The 23,626-nt window shown below is 35.4% G+C and overlaps 1 protein-coding gene across 6 annotated transcripts in view; it reads left to right on the top strand.

Annotated features, from left to right (window-relative positions):
- Nucleotides 1–23,626, top strand: part of TANC2 (tetratricopeptide repeat, ankyrin repeat and coiled-coil containing 2) — a 484,030-nt gene that overhangs the window by 191,494 nt on the left and 268,910 nt on the right. For 4 of the 6 annotated variants that reach the window (XM_030800293.1, XM_030800292.1, XM_030800291.1 and 1 more), the window contains one exon: nucleotides 12,845–12,955. The exons of the other annotated variants lie outside the window; for them this stretch is intronic. In XM_030800293.1, the coding sequence (XP_030656153.1) occupies nucleotides 12,845–12,955 (111 nt within the window). The remainder of the gene's footprint in view (nucleotides 1–12,844; nucleotides 12,956–23,626) is intronic. 6 annotated transcript variants of the gene reach the window in all.

The raw sequence follows: 23,626 nt of genomic DNA, 5'->3' as shown, positions 1-23,626 counted from the left end.
ATACATAGGCTGAAATTGAGCTTGAGAAACTTCAGTCTTTCTCAAACAGTTCATTAAGATGAAAACATTGCTTGCTTTCTTTTGTATTAGTGCTAATGGCTCTTGTTCTGCTTGGATGGTTGTTGGAAGGGCTACTTTAGGCTGTGTACTTGCATATCCTATCTCTCCTTGTCAATCTGTATTCTTTTTCTATCCTTTGAAATTAAATACATCTCTTCACCATCTTACCTATCTTTTCCTTTCTCTTTGTTAATGATCACAGACATATTTTTAAAAGATTTTTCTTTCTATGCCAGGTTTGGTCATGATAAAATCCTTCACGTATTTTAAAGTGTGGTAACACAATTTAGAAACTTTGAGAACCCACTCTAAAGCTTCCAAGAATGACCTCATGATTCACTCTCACTTTAATACAGTAACTACAGCTTTTCTGTATTGACATACCACACTTTTCTAAGTTACAAAGCTGCATTGTAACCATGGACGTAGATTCTTCACAGATTACACGTGTGTACCACACACAGATTTGGTCTGTGCTTCCTCTTTCTTTTGACCTCTGACTATGCCATCCGTGGAATTGAAGGCTATTAAAAGTATAGAGAAGTGGATTGGCCCTTCTGAAAAGATGGCAAAAAATTTTTAAGAGGAGACTGCCCTGACTATCTCATCAGATGACTAGATTGCTCAAATAATTATAAGTCTGTTCATATGAGAAGTCTTTTTTTAACTTATTATTTTCTCTGTTTATACTTGTTATCTCCCAATTCTCTTAATTATCTAACCAGTATTCCAGTCATGACTGTAACGCCACTTCTGTCCTTCATACTGAACACCAACTTAAATGCACTTGCCTAAATGTTTTGCTCACAACTCAATACAAACTAGACAGAAAATGGAGAATTAAGTCAAGCTGCCCTATTGAAATAGAGTTTGGCCGGGTGCAGTGGCTCACTCCTGTATTCCCAGCACTTTGGGAGGCAGAAGTGGGCAGTTGCTTGAGCTCAGGAATTCCAGACCATCCTGGCCAACATGACAAAACCTCATCTCTACTAAAAATACAAAAAAATTAGTCGGACGTGGTGGCACAGGCCTGTGTAGTCCCAGCTACTTGTTTGATCCTGAGAGGTGGAGGTTACAGTGAGCCGAAATCGCACCACTGCATTCTAGCCTGGGCAACAGAGCGAGACTGTGTATGATGAAATAGAGTTTGGCCACTGGGCGTGGTGGTTCATGCCTATAATCCCAGCACTTTGGGAGGCTGAGGAGTATTGCTTGAAGCAAGGAGTTTGAGATGAGCCTGGGCAACATAGTGAGGCCCTGTCTCTACAAAACATTTTTAAAAATTAGCTGGGCATGGTGGCATGCGCCTGTAATGCCAGCTACTCAGGAGGCAGAGGTAGGAGGATCGCTTGATCCCGGGAGGTCAGGGCTGCAGCGAGCTGTGATCACACTACTGCACTTCAGCCAGGGTGACAGAGCAAGACCCTATCTCAAGAAAGAAAGAAATACATGTTGGTACCTGCACTGTTTCTTAATTTCATTCATTTGGTATAGGTATAGGATTTCCATGATTTTTGCCCCACCTGATTATAACTACTTTTTAACCTAATATTTTCTTGGAATTTCATGCTTTTGTTTAAATACTTTTAAAGAAACTTTATACTACTAGTCAAATTAGAAAATCAATATCGTGAACATAACTAGAAGATTAACTAGAACATTAATCTGGCTACTTAAACCTTCAAATGATTCTGAAGCTCAACTCTCTTTGTTAAAAAGGAGGATTAGCTGATACTGGCCGCACATTAAAATTTTCTTCTTGACATATTCAGAAGGATTGACAGATAATTGAAAAGAGTAACTTTATAGCAATTTCATTAGTCAGAATAGGCTAAACTATATTGCCGTAACAAACCATCTTTAAAATGGCAGCAGATTCATACAACAAATGTCGGTTTCTAATTCACCCAGCAAACGTTGGCAACTCTCCAGGGCAGCTGTCCTTTATTGCTGCTTCAATCTTGTAGTTTCACTATCTCAACATGAGACTTTCATCATAATTTTTCTGTCAGAGGAAGAGACATACTGTAGAAACATGCAGGGACTATGTCACTTCTGCTTTTATTTCATTGGCCCAAACTAGTCTTCTAAACTGCACAACAGCTGGTAATTGTAGTCGCCCCTACGCCTGGACGGGAATGGAGACCAGGATATTGGTGGGCACTAGTAATGCCCACTGCGCTATGTAATTCAGTGCTATTTACTGCCATTTTTATGGATGATTTTAAATCATCTTTTACGTCCTAAAATCAGTTCCATACCTTGAGGAACAGTTTTTTGTTTTGTTTTCGAGACAGAGTCTTGCTTTGTTGCCCAGGCTGAGTGTAGAGGCACCATCTTGGCTCATTGCCTCCTCTGCTTCCCAGGTTCCTAGCAATTCTCCTGCTGCAGCCTCCCGAGTAGCTGGGACTACAGGCGCACACCACCACTACACCTGGCTAATTTTTGTATTTTTAGTAGAGATGGGGTTTAGCCATGTTGGCCAGGCTGGTCTTGAACTCCTGACTTCAAGTGATTCACCTGCCTTGGCCTCCCAAAGTGCTGGGATTACACGCGCAAGCCACCATGCCCGCCCAGGAAGAGTATTATAAATGAAATAATATAATATTTGAAATCAAAACATCAGGATATGAATCTGTAATCTACCACTTAATTACTGTAATCTTGGACAAGAGATCTTGTGATTCTGTTTTCCCATCTGCAAAACAGGATTAATGTATTTTATATAGAAAAATTACAAAGGTCAAATGAGCTTAGGTAAAAATTTAAATAAAAGTATAAAATAGGCTGGGCGTGGTGGCTCATGCCTGTAATCCCAGCACTTTGGGAGGCCAGTGTGTGCAGATCACCTGAAGTCAGGAGTTCAAGACCAGCCTGGCCAACGTGCCAAAACCCCGTTTCTACTAAAGAAAAAAAAAAAATAGAAAAATTAGCCCGTCATGGTGGTGCACAGCTGTAATCCCAGCTACTCCAGAGGCTGAGGCAGGAGAATTGCATGAACCCAGAAGGTGAGGTTGCAGTGAGCCTAGATTGTGCCACTGCACTTCAGCCTGAGTGACAGAGCAAGACTCTGTCTCAAGAAAAAAAAAAAAAAGTATAAAATAAACTGTTACACAAATGATGTTATTTTATTTGTTGTTACATAGCTTTTTTTGAAAGTGAGGTAGTTGTTTTTAGAGCTATGTACCTCACATTAGAACTGGGCTCTAGCAAGAAGTTTTGCATCACTAACTAAAAGAAATAGGCCGTCTATAGGACCCAACAGAATGATCCCATTTCATCGGTCTTTCTAAAACAAAATTTAGGGATGTTTTCTCTTCCATTGAAATGCTCATTTAAAAAAAATTGTTACATTTAATTCTTATTTGAGTGCCAAATAAGATCAGAGCAAAATTAAAAGTGTGTATAAAGCTCTATGAGAAAACTACCGTCTATAGATGTAATGTTGGAAAAAGTTTTTAAACTTTTTTACTTGATAAACATTAAAATGGTATCATTAATTTTTAAAACAAGGCAAAGTGTGATGATATTTATTTTAATTGACTGAACTAAGTTAGAACAAACTAAATTCATAAGCCAGACATCGCTACAGATTTCTTATACACTGTTGGTATAAAGTCTAGCCACATATATCTGAAGTAACTTGATTTTCTAAGTCACTTGCTCCTGTCCCAACTTCTTTCTTAATTTTCTGGTAGATTTTGTAAAGGAGTGCTATTATTTCTTCTTAAGGTAGTTGATAGGCTTCACCAGTGGTGACGACTGAGACTGGGCTTTTTTGTGATAAGATGTTTAATTACTAATTCAGTTTATTTACTTGTTATAAATCTATTCAGATTTTTCCATGTCTTAATGAATGAGTTTTGATCATTTGTGTCTTTCTGTGAATTTGCCCATTTCATCTAAGTTATCAAATTTGTTGGCTTAAAGTTGTTATTAATAACGCCCTTATAGTCCTTTACGTTTCTGCAGAGTCAATAGTGATGGCCCCATTTTTATTCCTAATCTGATAGTTCATGTTTTGCTGTTTCTCTTTGTCAGTCTAGAGTAAGTTTTTTCTATTTTGTTTATCTTTTCAAAGAATTAAATTCTAGTTTCATCATTTTCCTCTGAAAAGCAAATAAGTTTATTTGCTATTTCATTGAGTTCTGCTTTAATCTTTATGGTTTTATTTTTCTGCCGGATTTGGGGTTTAATTTGTGCTTTCCAAATTTTTAAAGACATAAGCTGTGAGCATGTTTTTCTCCAGTTACTTTTCAACTGTTGTAACTATAAAATTCTTCATGAAACTTTAAAAGAACATAAATTAGTGAAATTAATGGGTCTTCTGAAACCAGTTCCTTAAAATCACCTTATAATTCCAATTTTTAATAGAAAATTAACATCTATTAAACTCTGATGAGTTGGGGAGGCATCTGCGATACATTTTTCTCTTTAAATTGTGTAGCCTATGTTTTGTCCCATTTTCCTGGCACTTGGCTTTCTTCTGTTTGTATCATAGCTGTTCTTCTTCTGTCTTACCCCCTCATTAAGTTCCTTTAGGCTGGACACTGTCTTAATTATGTTTGAATCCCCTGAAGCATTTCTTACTGCTCTGTGCACATGGTAGGAACACAGTAGCATTCATTGAATTGAAGGGAACAGCTCATATGTTTTATGGAATTGGTTTACAAATAGTTATTGCAGGTTTCTAACAAAATAATTTTCATTTAAACTATCATTATTTGTATGTGAAAATTTCATGTAGCACCAAATTTGCATTTTTAACAAATCTGAGTTTTCATGTTTGTGAAGTATCCCAATACTCTCAGATGATTATACTAATCCTTAAAAAGGTATCATGATGCCTCCATTAATATTTATTACATAGTAACATTTCTAGTAGAGAGTGGGGCCTTTGTTATGTCACATTTTTTATAAAATGTTTAAAGAAGGAGATAAAGATGAAAAATTAAATAGGAATGTCATAATTATTCTAGAGCTTTTAGCAATATTTGCCTGTGTATAAAATTATCAATTTATATTTCACAGCTATAACTTCTGAACAAGAAATTACTAAATACAGAAAAGCATTTAGCTCTGATATCACAACCTCTTTATTTTAATCAGTAGAAAACTTTATTAATATATTTGTGATAATACATGTTTTGAAATTGTTACCTGCAGATAAATATGCTAGTATACCTTCTCAAATTCCATTATTTTTGCTATTTCTTTGTAGCAATTTGCTGTGTCACTATTAGTATATAGTTATTTCATCCCTTATTGAATTATTTATAGATTTTAAATGATGACATTTCAGTTATTTGGCTTTGGTTACTTTAGAGTTTTTATTTTCATTATTAGGAAGTTAGTATAAAAGTCTTTAGGTGATAAGTACTTTATTTAAAAGAATTTAATATTCACATTTTGCTGGGTACAGGGGCTCTCACCTGTAATCCTAGCACTTTGGGAGGCTGAGACAGGAGGACTGCCTGAGTCCAGGAGTTTGAAACCAGCCTGAACAACATAGTGAGACCCTGTCCTTAAAAAAAAGAAGAAAAAATTCTAGAATTTAATATTCAAATGCTAAATTTTCAATAGACTCAAAGTCAGAATATTTTCTCCACACTTAGACAGCTTCTGTATTCTTTATGGTATGTATTCTAGTGGGGCCCCTGTTTATATTGAGACCATATGCTGTGAGTTGTTGCTGACTAGGTAGATTTCAATATTTTTTAAATGGATATAATTGCTGTGTTAATCTTAAAAATGGTAAAACTATGTAATGTTGCCTTTTTGCTTAGATAAAATGAATCGTTTTTTTCGTTTCTAAAGTTGTTCACTATGATGAATAGAGATAGGAAAGGTTCATATGAGAGTCCATAGTAGATAACTAGTGGCCACATACTAATTGATATTTGTATTGGTAAACAAAGTCATCTTTACTTTGCCACACTGCATACATGTTATATTTCCTTTATATTTGTGTAAATCACAGAGAAATCAGATATCTAATAGCTACAATAATATACATTCACATTTAAATAAATGTGTTCCAATTATTTGACACTTCAGCATAAATTCGATGTAAAACTACACACAACAGTTTTTATATGAAATTTGGAGTAAATTGAGTAGGGAACTAAAGGGCATAACATGTAGTATTGAGGAAGTAGAGGGAGATGAGAGGTTTATAAAACGTACTTTTTTTTTTATACTTACATAGAAGAAATAACTAGAAAGATACTTTGCAGCTATGTATTAATTTTATAATTGGTTTCAGAGAAGTATAGTTTTATTTACATTATGATGAGTCAGAAATTGTTTCTACAGTAGACTAGCCTTTATTTGATAAGGATTATCATATCAAATTTTGATTTTCTTTTTCTGCATTGTATCTTTTTTATTTTTTGTTTTTTTCTTTTCTTTAGATACTTTCTCAGAAAACAGGAAATATGAATTATCATTTTTTTCCTCTTCACCATTTTTCACTTTTATCTACCCTGTGCCAAAATGTCAGATTCTATTGGTTTTTCCTTCTCTCTGTTTTTTTTTGTGCTTTATTTTATTTTTATTTATTGTTTTTGACCCCCCCCCCAGCATTTTGCAGGAAATGAATAATTAAAAGGGAAAATCTCCTTGCATTTCCGCTTTCTTCAAGATGTTGCTTATGTCACCGTTGAAGCACAATCATGAGAAATAGTTAATCGGCACATTAGATAGGGTGGGAGGATGCCCTTCCCACCTATTTCCAGATTTTAAACCTAACAGAGATCCAAGGTTAATAAGAAGGAAACAAAGAGTGACACAAGCACTATCTCTCCTTCTACCCTTTTTTCCCACTCCCACTGCAGAAAATTGATGATATTCAAAGGTTTATTTTCTAGTAAATGTTTAGGAACTAAAATGTTATAAGATTCTGCATATGAAAGCTTTGTTAAAACTTTTTAAAATATAGTTTTCTCTTTCCAGATAAATTTCTCAATGTTTCTCTCTACTTCTTTACAATTCTATAGTTCAAATCTTTTCTTTCTATGTTGCTTCAAAGAGTTTTACAATTTTAGCTCTTATTTTTAGGTCTTTGATCCATTTTGAGTTAATTTTTTATATGACGTAAGATAAGGATCTAACCTCACTCTTTTGCATATTCAGTTTCCTCAAAACCATTTGTGGAAAAGACTGTCCTTTTCCCACTAAATGGTATTAGTATTCTTGTCGAAAATTATTGATGATACAGTTTATTTCTGGCCAGCCTTTTCTATTCCATTGGTCTATATGTCTGTCTTTATGCCAGTACCATACTGTTTAGACTACTATAGCTTTGTAGTAAGTTTTGAAATCAGAAAGTGTGAGAAATCCAAGTTTATTATTTTTTTTCAAGATTGTTTTGACTATTTAGGTTCCCTTGAGATTTCACATGAATTTTAAGATGGATGTTTCTATTTCTGGAAAAAAAAAAAGTCATTGAAAGTCATTGGGATTTTGATAGGGATTGCATTGAATCTATAGATCACTTGGGTGATGTACCATCTTAATATTGTCCCCCAGTGCATGAAGAATGGATGCCTTTTCATTTATTTGTACCTTCTTTAATTTCTTTGAGCAATGTTTTCTAGTTTTTGGTGTACAAGTCTTTTGCTTCCTTGGTTAAGTTTATGTCTACGTATTTTATTTTTTTTGTTGTTGCTATTTTAAATTGAACTATCTCCTTAGGTTTTTTTTCTCAGATTGTTCATTGTTAGTGTATAGAAATACAACTAATTTTTGTGAGTTGATTATGTATCCTGCAACTTTACCGAATTTGTTTATTAGTTCCAGCAGGTATTTTTCTGGAATCTTCAGGGTTTTCTACATACAAATTGTCTTCTGCAAACAGATCATTTTACTTCTTTCTCCTTTGGATGCCTTGTATTTCTTTTTCTTGCCTACACAAAAATTTTTATTTTCCTACCACATTGGACAATTAATGTTTATTAAGTTATCTTCAGGTTAACTTTACTAAATATACTTTATAATCTCAAATCCAACTTTGCGAAAATACTTTCTTGGTACTTTTATTGTTCTGCCTATCTTTACATTTATCTTTCATTTTACATTTTCTTGATCTTTGCTTTCATTTGGTCTGCCTCCATACTGTTCTCTCAGTATATTCTTATCTGAGTCTTCTGCCAGTTTCCTCCTAAAAAATCCCTTCTGCTATGAAACATTTACTAAAGACAAATACCTCAGTAATTATTTAAAATTATTATTTTAATGCTCTTATATTTCTTTGGACTAGATATACTTCATTATCTACAGCATTCCAGCATACAGAGGAACCTCGATAGGTAGATTTTCTCTTCTCACCATTAGCATTCCTGTGTGATGAATCTGATTTCTCTTATCCTCCCTCAACTACCTGCCTCCCAAGTGATCATGGGAAGAATTAGTGAGTATAGATAGTATTGTTATTTCTTCAAAATAGACCCCATAGGTTAATACTTTATAACTTAGGACTCTTTAAAAAACAGCAGCAACAACAACAACAACACAAGAGTTAAATTGGTAAAAGAATGACTGAAAAGAAATTCTAATAGCCGGGCGTGGGTGGCTCATGCCTGTAATCCCAGCACTTTGGGAGCCTGAGGCAGGCAAATCTTTTGAGCCCAAGGAGTTCCAGACCAGCCTGGGCAACATGGCAAAACTCTGTCTCTACCAAAAAAAAAAAAAGAAATAACGAAAATCACCCAAGCATGGTGGCACATGCCTGTGGTCCCAACTCGGAAGGCTGAGGTGGGAGAATCACTTGAGCCTGAGAGGAGGAGGTTGCAGGTTGCAGTGACCTGAGATCACACCACTGCACTCTAGCCTGGGTGACAGAGCCAGACCCTGTCTCACAAAAAAAAGAAAGAAAAGAAAAGAAAAATTCTAACTTTACCACACATGTTGATACTCTCACAGATGAGGCCTTGATTTGTATTTCATTACAGCTTTTTTCTTAAGAAAATTTTCTTAATGGGCAGCTTGCATGTGGTGTTTGTAGATTCTCTAATCCAGTGTTCACAAACTTCAGTGTGCCATACGATCACCTGCAGGGCTTGCTGAATACAGATTGCTGGGCCCCCACCTTCCAGAGTGTCTGACCCAGCTTATCTGGGGTGAGGCCTGATCATTTGCATTTCTGACAAATTCCCAGGTGATATTATACTGCTGGTCCAGGCACCACATTTTGTGAACCCATGGTCTAAAGAATACTGTTTAACTTCCATGCTGTACCGCATATTTATTGTTGTCTAACTTAGACCATTTTGATTTGGATACCCTACTAAGGCATAACATACTGTATTTTCTTCAATATGATTCCCTTCTCAATTAAAAAATAATTGGTGATATCACTGTTCTCATCCCCTTAGACATCTTTGTTTTACTACCCCCATGCCTCAACATATATGCACGATTCAGACTTCCAAATCATGCTGAATCTGTGATGACAACAGCAAAAACAGTAATAACAGCTGATGTTTTTAGAACATTTATTCTGGGCTAGGTACTGTTTTGAGGATTTTATTTGAATTAATGTAATCCTCACAAATTGTCTTTGATGTTATTAGCCCAAAATAACTGATGAAAGGAAACAAACACAGAAAGGTTCTTACAGCTAGAAAAAAAAAATGAATGAAATGGGACTCTAATGTAAGCATTCTGGTTTCAGAGCCCTTACCCTTAATTCCTGCACTCTCAAATTCCTCACTAATGTGCTGCCATGTTATGCTGTCTCTATAGTATGTCTGAAACTACTTTCTTACTTTGTGTTCTGTAGCCATAGCCCTCACTAGTCCATGTATTAATAAACTTAATAAGTGAGCTATATCACTGTATCCAAGCACTGTGCTTAAATACTTATATATGTTTGGAATTAGTTAAGCCTCATAACAGTACTGTGACTTTATGAGGAAACTGAGGCTTGGTAAGGCTAAATAACTTGCCCAATTTCTTACTATTAATATGTGTTAGAATCAAGACCTAGATTTTTCAGATCACTCTACTTAACCTCTAAGCTGATACGCATTCATCTGCTCAACCTCTGCCAGATTCTGTAACTCAAGTCGTTGAGGGCATAAGAATCGATGTTCTTAGTATCAGTTCCAATCACTTATTTGTGCAGTAGTTTCTGTTATCTCTTACATCACAGTAAAATGCCAAGTTTGGGCTTTAGATTGTTCCTACCCATCTCATCTCAACCACTTTCTTTCTTCTTTTAACTATCAGAGAAAGCCTTTTAATGTGGAATTCTCTTACTCACGTGAATCATCTTACGTACCATTTTTTACAATGAAGCATATTAAAATTCCAGGCTTTCAGGTAAAATATTATGCCCCATCTTCCAACTTGCCGTTTTATGTTCTCCACCAAGCAATATTATGACTATTGTTCAACTTATCATATCTGTGATTGTCCCTCCTGTGTTTGACTTGCAAATGACACTAGTTTTCTATGACTTAGATGAGAACACCATTATCATCTACCTTATAAAACAGTTTAACTTTATTATTAGACATGCACAGTACCCCATGGATGAGGGAAGAGGTGAAGAGTAGATAGAAGAAAGAATTAAATGTCTCCTGTGAGCTATAAAGATAACCTCAGTTGGAATTTCCTGAGAAGGGAAAATAAAGAAGTTGGTATACATTGAGCTTCATAGATCTAAAATAACTCTCTTTGCTGGAGAATTGTATATTTTAGTAAGAGGTTTTATTTTTTTTCCTCTGCCAGATCTATTTAACTTCTGATTAACACCATATAGTCCATACTCTCTTCACAGTCTTCAGCTGTTTCCTTTTTTCTGTATGATCTCTAGAACCCTGATCTTTTCCCTTGACTTCATCTCATAATTCTTGTACACTCCTCATACCTCCCTTAAGTTCTCCTGCCATCCTTCACTTTTTTTCTTACATTTCTACCTTAAGTTTCTGGTCTGTCTACTAGCCCTAAATTTCATTATTTAAAAAATGTTTTTAAGATTTTAAGATATATAGAGTCCCTTGAGCAGGGACCTGTGCTGTCTTTGTCAGAACTCAGCAGGTAAAACAGTTACTCTGATGCCATAACAATGCTTTAATAAAATTCTAGTAAAGGACCTAAGAGCTTTAAGGATTAAATTACTATATAATCATTTTTCCTATACTAAGCAGTATTGAATAAATAAACTGTTTCATTATTTTTAAATCTGTTGGTGAAATTATAATGAAAGAGATTCTAATATTGGCTATTAGTAGCCTGCATATATACATATAAATCACTTCAGATCTTTATTTGTAATAATGATTTTTAAAAACAGGCTCAAGTCTCACACTCATAGCAAAGGTGAGAGTTCTGCTATTCCAAAGCTTGCTTTTGACAGAACCATACTGTTAGGACTCTTAATGTTAGGCCTTTGTTGCTGTGGAGACAGTAACAGGCTTTATTATTATTTTTTAACATACACTGAAAATATACATACCCTAAGGTCTGAAGTGTGACTTAGTTGTCTGTTGGTTTTGAGTATTGACACATTTTGAAAATAGTTTCTATATACTTTTAATACTTGATTTTTATCCTTCAAAGAAAATGAAGGAGATTTCTGACCATTGTGATAACAGAGTTGTATATTACTTTTTACAGGGTCTTTTAGGAATAACGTAGAATCTCTTGTGGGTCAGTAATGGATAAGGATTTTGGAGAACATGCAGAAACTTTTGAGAAAAGTAATGTGATCTTAGACACATGTCTTGGCCACCTGTGATTATGACACCAATGTAATACAAACAAATCAATTTCAGATTCAACTAATACATTTGTGCCAGTACTGTGCTAAGCACTGTCACCCTATTATAGTTTATTTAATAGAACTCAGTTTGAAAGCAGCTAAGCAATCCTAATATTTTAACTTTTACAATAACTGATTATTCGAATGTGTATCAATAGCGTTCCTGAATTTTTCCTCCTAAAAATTAGTAAATAAAATGTATACATACTTTCAATAAGTAAAACTTTCAATTCATGAGTTATACTTTATTCCTTACAAGAATGAATGGATTCCATGGCATGAGATATTAATATTCCATAGGCCTCATAATTAAATTGGTAACTAAATCATATGTCTTTAGCTTCTAGTGTCAAACTAACATGGCCTGGTTAATATTTTAGTCCACCAACAGTTTTGACTTCTTACATTAATAGCTGAGAAGTAAGGTAATTGATTTTCTTGTTAAGCTACGTAGATTAGGCCTGATGGCTTATATTTAATCCTACTTATGGTGTTTATCATGACCAAGTATTAGAGTAGTTATTTCTGGATAACAAAAACCTTTTGATTACAATTATTATAAACAAAACCTTAAAACATAGTCCTGTGCTTTCCTTAGTTAACATCTGTATTTAATGGCAAAAGAAGCCAAAGTAAGAAAGCTCTTTGCTTTATAAAGAGAGAGAAATAACTAAAGGTAACAGACAATCACAATTTATACTAATAGTTTTGAATATTAGATTTTAGCTTTTCCAGTTTTCAGTGACTTTTAACAAGACCCATCTCCTCTATGAAGAATGCAGTTGGTTTTTTTTTTCTGGCTCAAAAAATAGGGTAACCTGATCTGAGTCTGACAGAGTGTGTCGTTCATTTAAGTGCTTCCATCTGTTGCCTGCTGTTCCCCTTACTCATGACCCCTCTATGTTTCTCTCTTTCCCTTTTTCCTTCTCTTTCCCTGTTTCTCTCCCTTCCTTTTCTCTTTCTTTCTCTCTTGCTCTCTCTGTCTCTTGCTCGCTCTCTCTCTCTTTTTGTTCTTAGCCCCTCTGAGGAAGGCAAAGTTTGTTGAGAGCCCACGAATTCCAGAATCCGAGCTTGGCTCACCAACCCTCACTTCAGCTCAGAAACTGGACGTGGATGCATACTGCCCTGGTAAGCATGCATGCAAAGTGTCTGCTTTGAAAGAGGGAGGATTGGATCAGGCCCATCCAGCAGAGCAGTATTTTGCATGTATACTACTCATAAAAACATGTTACCTCTTTTGCAACTGATTGCCTATTCTTCTTAATAGAACATAGTTTTTACTGAATGCCCTGTTTTGACTTTGATACAATGAGAGTAAGTATCGAAAATAATTTCAAAGGTAATTTTCAAAAGAATTAAAATAATTTTGGTAGATAAGTAGTTTTAGGTAAGTAGGGTTACCTTTGTGATTTGAGATACTTGAAGAAATTTTGCTGTGGCCATGTACAAACAGGAATGTTGAAGATGTGAATAAGAATATTCATTCAACACTAGACACAAAAGTGTTGTATGCAACACTTTTGCATACAACCTTTATGCCTAATTCCTGTTGAATTTCTGGATGATTGTAGAAAATACTTGTGATGCTGGAAACATTAAACTTGAATTAGAAAAGAAATATAGGTTTCCAAGATAGACTCCTTTTGGATACAGATACTTACTTTTAGAAATACCTCTTGTGAATGGCCTTGTAAACACATGTGAGAGTTCACTAAAACCCTTCTTGTGTGGGAGCCAAACTGAGAAAGACTCATTATCAATGCCTAGATTCTTTCAAACTTAGATGAGTTGCCTGGCAACATCCTTTACACTCTCTCTACAGTGAGTCTATAGAGCTGTGTCAGAAATGTTCACAGCTCTAGCTGAGTATACGGATTAGAGCATTAGTAAAGGACCTTGGAAGACTTGGTTTTAGGTCTTTTGTTTATTCCTACGCATTAAAATTGATGTTAAACCACAGTGAATACAACTACTACATATTTACAGCATGGGGGTCAGCAGAGTAAAATGTATTCCTAGTTCTGGGGAAGGTATCATTAGCTGTGATCTGAAATGTCAGTATAATACACCTTTGAAGCCAGATAAGACATAGTAAAACAAAAAACAAAACAGTAGGAGAAAATTTGGGCCAAACCTCATAAAATGAGAGACGTTTCATTTTATGAGTCAATTTTGAATATTGAAAGACCTTGGGGATTTTGCTTTCCTTCCGGGTATTGAAACAGCTTCATCCACTCTTATAGATAACCATTCTTTTCTAAATCAATCACAGTTTTGTATTAGGAACCAGCTTTTCTGTTTCCAAAAGGAATAAAATAGTTCCTTAAATGGTACTATAGCACACGATTAGAAGAATCTTTCATGTTTTGAGGTATTGTCACGCTTCTTGGGCAATGGAATATTGTACTTTGCATTTCTTCATGCAAATGTTAGTGTTATAAAGTAAAATAAGAGTGCTAATTTTCTATCCCTTTCTTGAGTTTTAGAAGGAAGACCCTATCAGAGGCCTTTTCTTTTCCAGATTTGCAAGTCAGAATGACTGTCATGGGGGCCTAATCTTTCACTTCCTGATTGCCCATCTGACATCCTTAATCTAATCTAAAGCTAAAGTCTTATTCAGGTGATTATTTATATATATTTTCCACAGGCATGAATTCTTTGCTGAATTAGAATTAAACTAAAGCTCGGTTATGATTTTTAGAAAGCAAGGAAGAAACTAAAACACAATATCAAAGTGCTGCTAAAAAAGTCTTTCCTTATCTGAAACAATTTTAAAGCATAGAAACTTTATAGTGATTTGCTCTTTTCTAATCAAGTTATTAGATGCTCTGAAAATTAGTTTCTACCAAGATAAGAATGGTAACTTGGGGGTTGAAGCTATTATCTCTACATAGTATCAAAAATTAACAATAACCAAATGAATTGAAGAGTATACTCACAAAACAAATAGATTTTGCATTTTTTCATGCAAATTTTAGTATTATAAAGTGAAATAATACTTAATTTTTGAATTTCTTTCACAAAGGATATACTAACACCACTGATGATATTTTATTGTACATTCATACAGAGTAATACAGTTAAGGCTGCTAGTGTTCTGATACCTTCTTGTCTGCCTGCTTTACTCATTATCACCTGAAAATTTAGGAAAATACTTTGTCTCCCAGAGGCAGCAATCACAAACTGAAGGTTAGAGCAGTGGTTTTCAAATTTTAACTTACTTCAGAATTACCTGGAAGATTTGTCCAAATGCAGATTGGTAGGCCCCCAGAATTTCTTAGTAGGTCTGGAGTGGGTCAAGAATTTGCATTTCTAAGAAAATCTCAGATCATGCTGAAGCTGCTGTTTGAGATTCTATGCTTTGAGAACCAGTTGGGTTACAGGGCTGCTGCAGGCTGCTCACTGTACAGTCAGTGTTCAGTGGTTCAGTGAACAATGCTGAAAGTCGATGGGGTTCCTTCTACCACTATCGATACCTGGGGAGTAACTGCCAGTGTTGTTTCCGTGTTATCTAAACTTAAACCTTTTGGTACCTATATTTTAGGTTGGAAGAATAAAGCTTTTGTGTCTGAGAAATGGACATATATTTTTCTTGGTATGTCTTTTTGTACCTGACATCTGTGTACCCATGTCTGACTTTTCTGTGTTGTCCTACATGTAAAAGGAAATTGTGCATCAAACCAAACCAATTCATTGATGGTTAAGTCCAAAAGTGTAGGGAAAGCTACTCTGGAGTATAGCTGTTGAGCTGGAATATTAAATTGAGTGATTCATTATATAGCATTATCTTCTATAATATCTAATTAAAGGTTTACTATTCCTCAAGTTACGTTTGTTGTATGCAAAAAATGTGGGAAAAATACAAGCAAACAGTATGTTTTGGTTCTGCAGCTACAACTGTGGAGATAATCGATGCTGTTAAGTAGACTACCAGAATAAAGGGGATGTTCCGGGAATTGTGTGTGTTAATTGTCTCACAGTGGGGAAACTAAGATCTAGAGAATTCAAACGATTTGTCTAGGGTCACAAGCAGGATTTATTGTTCAACTCTTGAAGTGGACACAATATAGTCCAAAAATATATTGCCCTCTAATCCTGTTACTGTGTAAATTCCATGAGCATTCCTTACTGTCCTTAGATTTAAAAGCAGAAAATTTCAGTTAAGTATGAGATAGAGTCATATTCTATATTTATGAAAAAGGGTAACCAACTGTTAGTGATTTAAATAAAGCAATTTCCAAAATAAGAAAATGGATTCATCCTACACTCTATCACTTTTCTATCTACAGTATTACTTATTAGATGTGTGATTTGGGGCAAGTCACTTAACCTTTCTACCTATTCCTTCATCTGTAAAAATAGAGATGATAATTTTAAATCAGTTTAATATATATAAAGCACTTAGAAGAATGCTTGGCTCATAGTCAGTGCTCATAAATGTTAGTTGATTTTATTATTTTTGTAGTGATGATCCTAAGGTATAAGACAAGGTCTTAATCAGAAAAAATACTCAAAGGTTTAGGGTCATTTTTTGTTAAATGTGTCCTGTTGCATTTCAATTCTGATTTTTTGCTGATGAATCTTATGGTCTGGAGCATGTCACTTAACTTTTCTGTTCCAGTCTCCTGTCACAGCAACATTATTTCTATAATTTAACAAATTATGCCTTCATATAGATACATGAATATATATTCATAGGAAAAAATTTCTAGAAGAATACACCAAACTGTACCACTGGTTGCCTAAGGAGGGGAGACTTTGAATTATTGGAAAGTTAGAGTAGGATTGTTGTGAGATAATGTTAGTTAGCAGAGGTTATATCTGGTTGGTGGCATTACAGATGGTCTTAATTTTCTTTCTTGGGCAGCATGTATTAGTGAATAAGAGCTTATGTTCTGGAGTTAGATCTAGGTTTAATTTTTTTCTCTTCCACCTACTAGCTGTGTGACTGATAAAAATAGACCTATCTTAAAAAAAAAAAAACCTATCATCTCATAGGATTGTTACAGAGATTAAGTGAAATAATGTATATGCCACATGCTTAGCTCAGGCAAAATAAACAAGACATTAGCACCCTTTCTGTTACTCATCATCATCATCATCATTATACTTTTCTGCATTTTCTAAAATTTCTACAATGAAATTCTATTGAAAATTTTCAGTAATCTGATGACACTAAATGATAGTGATACTTTGTGTTTATTTTAGTTTTTTAAGTGTTTCTGTTTCACATTATAATATAAAATTTTAAGTATAGAAGTGACCTTTGACACAGATAATGGTAGGCCAAGTTGACAGTTTTATAGGACTTTTGACTACATGTGCATGAAAGGTTAAGGGCCAAAGCCCAGACCAGTCTTGAAATAGGCAGGCTTTTATCAACACCAAATATATTCAGAGGAATTTGAGATTAATCTTTTTATATGGGTTCTTTTAAATCTCTTAAAAAACGGTAGTGTCTTTCAAAGGACAGTGTTATTTAAGGTGACAACACAATTAGCATATATTTAAAACTCAAAAAGAGAAAACAGTTTGATTATAGTTAGTGCATATTCATATTTGTATATATTCTGCACCTGTAGCAATTTTTTTCATTTGGATTTTTTATCTGTATTGTACATTCTATAGTATGAGTACAAGCCATTGTAAACACAGTGTTTTATTTAAAGTGAGTAGTTCCTTGAACTGTCTTTTCCCAACTCCTGTATAGTCACGGTCATTTCCATTAAAATCAAAGGATGATTTTTTTTTTTCATTTTCTTTCTTCCATTTAAAAAATTTCTGAGAACATTATAAAATGTTATCTTTATCCTAAATAATTACCCATGCTTCTTTGGTTTTGCTACAAACTATGTGCTTGTACATAAAATCTTCTGTATGATTTTGCATTGTCCTGTGAGTACCAAGAGCCTTTTCCTCCTGTTTCATATCTTTTGTTATATTGTGTTTGTATTCTGCTTTATTGTAAATACAGTAAGTATGAAACAGAATTTTTAACCTGAGTAAAATTGATGAGCTTGGGGGGAGTCTTAGCCCTTTAAAATGATAAGTAAAAACTTGCTACATGTACATATGTACTTTTTCCAATCATAGGTTCTCAAAACAGTTGGTAACCTCCCTTGCACCAAATAAAAAGAAAGAAGAAATGCTATTATAAAGGTTGAAATGGGAAAAAAAAAAGCCTATTAATTATTAGAACAAGAACAAAAAGCTAAAAGTTGTATAGTGGATAGACTTGAGAGGCGAATGAAAAAGGAAATAATAGAACTATGGGATTGGCCTATCAGGATATGAAGTCTAAAACAGAGATTAGGAGACGATGAAACAGAAATAAGTTGTGTATTAGAAGTATGAGATACTGCCTTATTACTGGTTATGGAAATAAGCATAAGAACTAGAATATGAATATAAATGGCTTTTCTTCCCCACACTTTCCTATCCATGTAAGTTCTTTTTTTTCTCTCTCTCTCTTTAAATAGAGATGAGATCTCCCTATGTTGCCTAGGCATACTGCAACCTCCAACTCCTGGGCTCAAGCAGCCTTCTACCTCAGCCCCCTGAGTAGCTGGGACTACAGACTCATGCCACCACACCTGTTTAATTTTTATTTTTGTAGAGACAGGGTCTCACAATTTTGCGTAGGCTGGTTTCGAACTCCTGGCCTCAAGTGATGCTCCCACTGGGCCTCCCAAAGTGCTGAGATTATAGGCGTGAGCCACCATGCCCACCCTACTTTGAACATTTTTAGTTGTTTTCCTGATCTTTAGTTTTTCATTGTTTGTGATGTGAGTTTTAATCTTCTGTAGTTAATGAAATTGTAGGGAGGGGATCAGGGACAATTGTGTTCCTCTTTGGTGGGTCCAGTTTCTAGGTAGATAAGGGAACTTCAGAGAATAGCCTCATCCTATGCTTTGGGAGAGGCAGAGGATTGAGACAGGAAGTGGGAGGGGAGGCCAGAAAGCCCTTGAGGCTGCTGCTTTAGTTCAGCATGTCAAGGGACCATATTTTGGGGTATGATTTTCTGTGCCCCAGCATTTAGAAGGTTAATAATCTCATCACACTAACTTTTAGATAACTTTTCTAAGGTGTTTTACTTCATAAAATCTGAAGGCTTGGCCTCTGAAGGTGGTGTTTAGATCCGTAATTTAGTTAGATATCCAAAGGGGCAATATTTTCATTAACTGTAAAACCATTTTAACTTCCAGCTTTTGAAGAAGTAGAATGTTCTGGTTTAGAGTAAAATGCCAGTGGTTTAGAGCCAGACTGCCTGTGTTCATATACCAGTTCTGCTACTTAACTACTTGTGTGACTTTGGGCAAATTACTTAACCGTGATTTGTTAATTTCCTAATTTCCCTCTGTGAAATAGGGATGATAATATTACCTATATCACAGGAAGGTTGTAAAGATATGACACATTAAAATATGTAAGATAAAAATATAAACATACATAAATACATAAAATATGTAAAATAAAAATATAAAATATATTTATTTATTTATTTATTTTTGAGACAGAGTGACACCCTGCCACCCAGGCTGGAGTGCGGTGGCAGGATCTGGGCTCACTGCAGCCTCCACCTCCAGGGCTCAAGCAATCCTCCTACCTCAGTCTCCCAAAGTGATGGGATTACAGGAGTGAGCTACCACACCTGGCCTCATAATGTTTTATGTTGACTTTTTACTGCCTTTTATCTAAGGATATTGTAGGTAAAGTTATCATATCTTTTTTTTAATGAATGCTTCACAAAGAGAATAAAATTTCATGTATACTGTAGTTATTGGGCATCTTTACATGAGGTCTATATATAAATACTAAATTGTGTTGTGTGTGTGTGTTTATTTTTAATGGGGTCAGTTTTTCGTAGTGGTGACTAGTTCAGGCTTGGGAACAGAGAAGCTTGAGTTCAGTTCTGGCTGTGCTACTTTATTAGCTGGTGACTTTTATTTAATCTCTCTAATCTACTCTGGTTCCTTGTCTATAAAATGAAGATAGTAATATCACTCACTCCATAAGGTGTTTGTGATAGTTAAATAAGATAGTACCTATAATTTACTTAGCACAATGCCTGGAACATCAGTTATTGCTAACAACATATTTGTCACATGTATGTACTATTATACATTTATTTCTTGGAAAAAAAAATGTGTTTCTTAAGCAGAACGTATGTTCCTGCAGCTCAGTGTTCAGGAATAATTCTGTGGGAGCAAAGAAGGGACAGAAAGATACTCTTGACTTAGGTTTTGACACGCAAGAAGCTGGAATTCAGTATCTGATGTTTCCACTGCCATCCTTTACGTCTAAGTCACTTAAAATCCTCTTAGTCTTTTTGTTTTTTCTTATCTAGAAGTTATAAATTATCACGTTGAAATTTGTAAGACTTGCAGGAAGTGTTGGTTACATTTTGTTTATTGAGTGCTCTTCAGAGTAGGTATTTGTATTAGTTATCTATTGTTACATAACAAATTACCATAAAATGTAATAGCTTAAAACAGCATTTGTTATCTCAGTTTCTATGTGTCAGGAATCCAAATGCAGCATAGCAGGGTTCTGTGGCTCTCACAGGTTGCAATCAAGGTGACAGCTGAGGCTGTAGTCATCTTGAAGCTCAAGTACGGAAGGATCCTCTTTCGTGTTTATACACATAGTTATTAGAAGGATTCAGATCTTCATGGGCTGTTGAACTGAGGGCCTCTATTCCTCACTGGTTTTCACCCAAAGGCTCAGTTCCTTGCTCTGTGGGCCTCTCCATAGGGCAGCTCACAACATGGCACCTTGTTTCATGAGAGCAAGCAAGCAAGAGGTAGAGAGGGTACCAGCAAGACAGTGACAGTTTTTATAACCAAATCATGGAAGTGACATTCTATCACTTTTTGCCATATTCTCTTCATTAGAAGCAAGCCAGTAGGTCCAACTCACACTCAAGACTCGCTCAAGTGGAGGGAATTACAAAAGGTCATGATTACAGAAGGGACAGGGATTATTGGGAGCCTTTGAAGAAGTTATGATCTTAGTTCTCTTGGTTTAAAATAAACGTAAGTGTCTACTTTCTATTGGAAACATAAGTACTGTCAGGAAGTATTCTGAAGAATGTTTTCACTGTCTTTTGAAAATATTTTTAGCTCTTATTTAAAAAGTTATCCATATTAATTATATAAAATTTCAGCTAAGCGAAAATAAGAAAATATACATAATCCATGACCCCACTAATCAGAAAGCCATTGTTAATATTTTGGAATATAGCCTAGCAATCTTTTTACATACAGTTGGCCTTCCATATCCACAGGTTCTACATCCACAGGTTCAACCAACCACAGATTTAAAAAATTCACACACACACAAAAATATGAGAGTAAAAATAATACAAACAATATGGTATAATAGCTATTTACATAGCATTTACATTGCATTTGGTATTGTAATTAACCTAGAAATGATTTCAAATATATGGGAGGATATATGTAGGGTATATGCAAATACTACGTTATTTTGTATATAAGGAGCTTGAGGATCCACAGATTTTGGTATGGGATTGGGAGGGGTGTCCTGAAATCAGTCTCTTGCAGATAACTGAGAAATGGCTGTATTTTATTCATCTGCTTAAGCTGCCATACAAAATACCATAGATTGGGTGGCATAAACAACAAACTAATTTTCATACAGTTCTGGAGGCTAGAAGTTGAAGATCAAGGTTCTGGCTGATTCAGTTTTTGGTGAGGGCATTTTTCCTGGCTTACACATACTGCCTTCTTACTGTGTCCTCACATGCTTTTCCTCTGTGCATGCGTGTCAGGAGAGGGAGGGAGAATGAGACAGCAGGGAGGTTTCTCTTCTTTATAGGGACACTAATCCTATTTGGATCAGGGCTGCACACTTAAGACCTCATTTAACATTAATTACTTTCTCCAAATACAGCCACACTGGGAATTAGGGTTTCTACAAATAAATTTTGGGGGAGACACAAACATTCAGTCCATAATATGTACTTTTTTTTTTTTTTTTGAGACGGAGTCTCACTCTGTCGCCCAGGCTGGAGTGCAGTGGCGCAGTCTCGGCTCACTGCAAGCTCCGCCTCCCGGGTTCACGCCATTCTCCTGCCTCAGCCTCTCCGAGTAGCTGGGACTACAGGCGCCTGCCACCACGCCCGGCTAATTTTTTTGTATTTTTAGTAGAGACAGGGTTTCACCGTGGTCTCGATCTCCTGACCTCGTGATCCGCCTGCCTCAGCCTCCCAAAGTTCTGGGATTACAAGCGTGAGCCACCGCACCCGGCCCATAATATGTACTTTTAAAGTAAAGGCGATAGACTGGGCACAGTGGCTCATGCCTATAATCCCATTGCTTTGGGAAGCTGAGGTAGGAGCATTGCTTGAGGCCAGGAGTTCAAGGCTAGCCTTGGCAACATAGTGAGACCCCATCACTACACAAAATTAAAAAATAGTTTTAAAAACTTAAGGTGATATTGTATATATCATGTTTTGAAATTGACTTTTTAAAATTATGTTGTATGTGTTTTTACCTTAAGAACTATTCCATCATTTTTTCTCCTGGTAGGGCATTTCATTATATAAATGTAACATAGTTTTTAAAAACCAATATACTGTTGCTGAACATTTAAATTGTTTTAATTTCTTGTTGTTATAAAGGTGCTTCAGTGAACATACTAATTGCTAAATGATTGTTCGTATCTACCATTATTTCCTTAGAATGAATTCCTTGAAATAAAATTGATAGAAATCTAGGATTATTCAAAATCTTAAATCTTTATATTACTAGATTTCCCTCTGGTACACTGCTTCCAGAAATGTATCAAAATATTTTCCTCAGAACTTTCACCAATACTACATATTTTTGATGAGTATTGCTTTTGGCTTTTTTTTTATTTGTGTGTGTTTGTCTCTTCACATCTCCTTCAGAAGCCTTTTCTATCACTTTAACTCCCTGTGATCATCCTCAAATATTTTTGGCTTTTATAGTCTGTCTTATATAGAAAAGCATTGTGTATTTGATTTTGTTCACATGTAACTGTGTCTCCTCACCCAGATGTATTATGACTGAAAAGGATGTAGAGGAGTAGTAAGGCTTGCCAAACTGAAAAGTATGGATAGGCTTGCTTGGTACCTGACAGTGCAGTTGAAGCCTCATCCTTTAATGAGTTTTCTCAAAACACAAAAGTTTTCTTCATAACCATTGTGAAATAAAATGTATACCAGCCTGGGAAATGTGGCAAAACCCCATTTCTACTAAAAATACAAAAAAATAGCTAGGCGTGGTGGTGTGCACCTGTGGTCCCAGCTACATGGGGGGTTGAGGTGGGAGGATCGCTTGAACCCAGGAGACAGGTTGCAGTGAGCCGAGATCAAGCCACTGCACTCCATCCTGGGCGACAGAGTGAGACCATGTCTAAAATAAAAGTAAATAAAATAGGTAGGTTCCATATACTCTGAACAGCTTTGTGTTTTTCCATTTGTTGCCGTCACTTTCTTCCCTCTGGGTTGCTAAATCTAATGCTTGTTTCCATTTCTCATTTTATTTAACTTACCTGCAACACTTAACACAGTTACTCACTCCCTCTTCCCCAAAGCACTTATTCTGTGACCTCCAAGTTATCACATTATTGTTTTCTTCCTAATTCTCGGGCATCATTTTCATAGTCTATTTTGCTACTTCCTTTTCTTCTCCCACTTCTAAAAGTTGGAATACTCTAAGACCTGGACCATAGATATCTTCTCTGTGCTCACTTTGTTGGTATTCTCATTCAGGCCCACATCTTTTAAGGACATGTATATATTGATGACTC

The sequence above is a fragment of the Nomascus leucogenys genome, chromosome 19 (genome assembly GCF_006542625.1).
Source record: "Nomascus leucogenys isolate Asia chromosome 19, Asia_NLE_v1, whole genome shotgun sequence".
NCBI lineage: Eukaryota > Metazoa > Chordata > Mammalia > Primates > Hylobatidae > Nomascus > Nomascus leucogenys.
The sequence above is the reverse complement of the archived record's forward strand: the minus strand, read 5'-3'. Positions and strand labels throughout refer to the sequence as shown.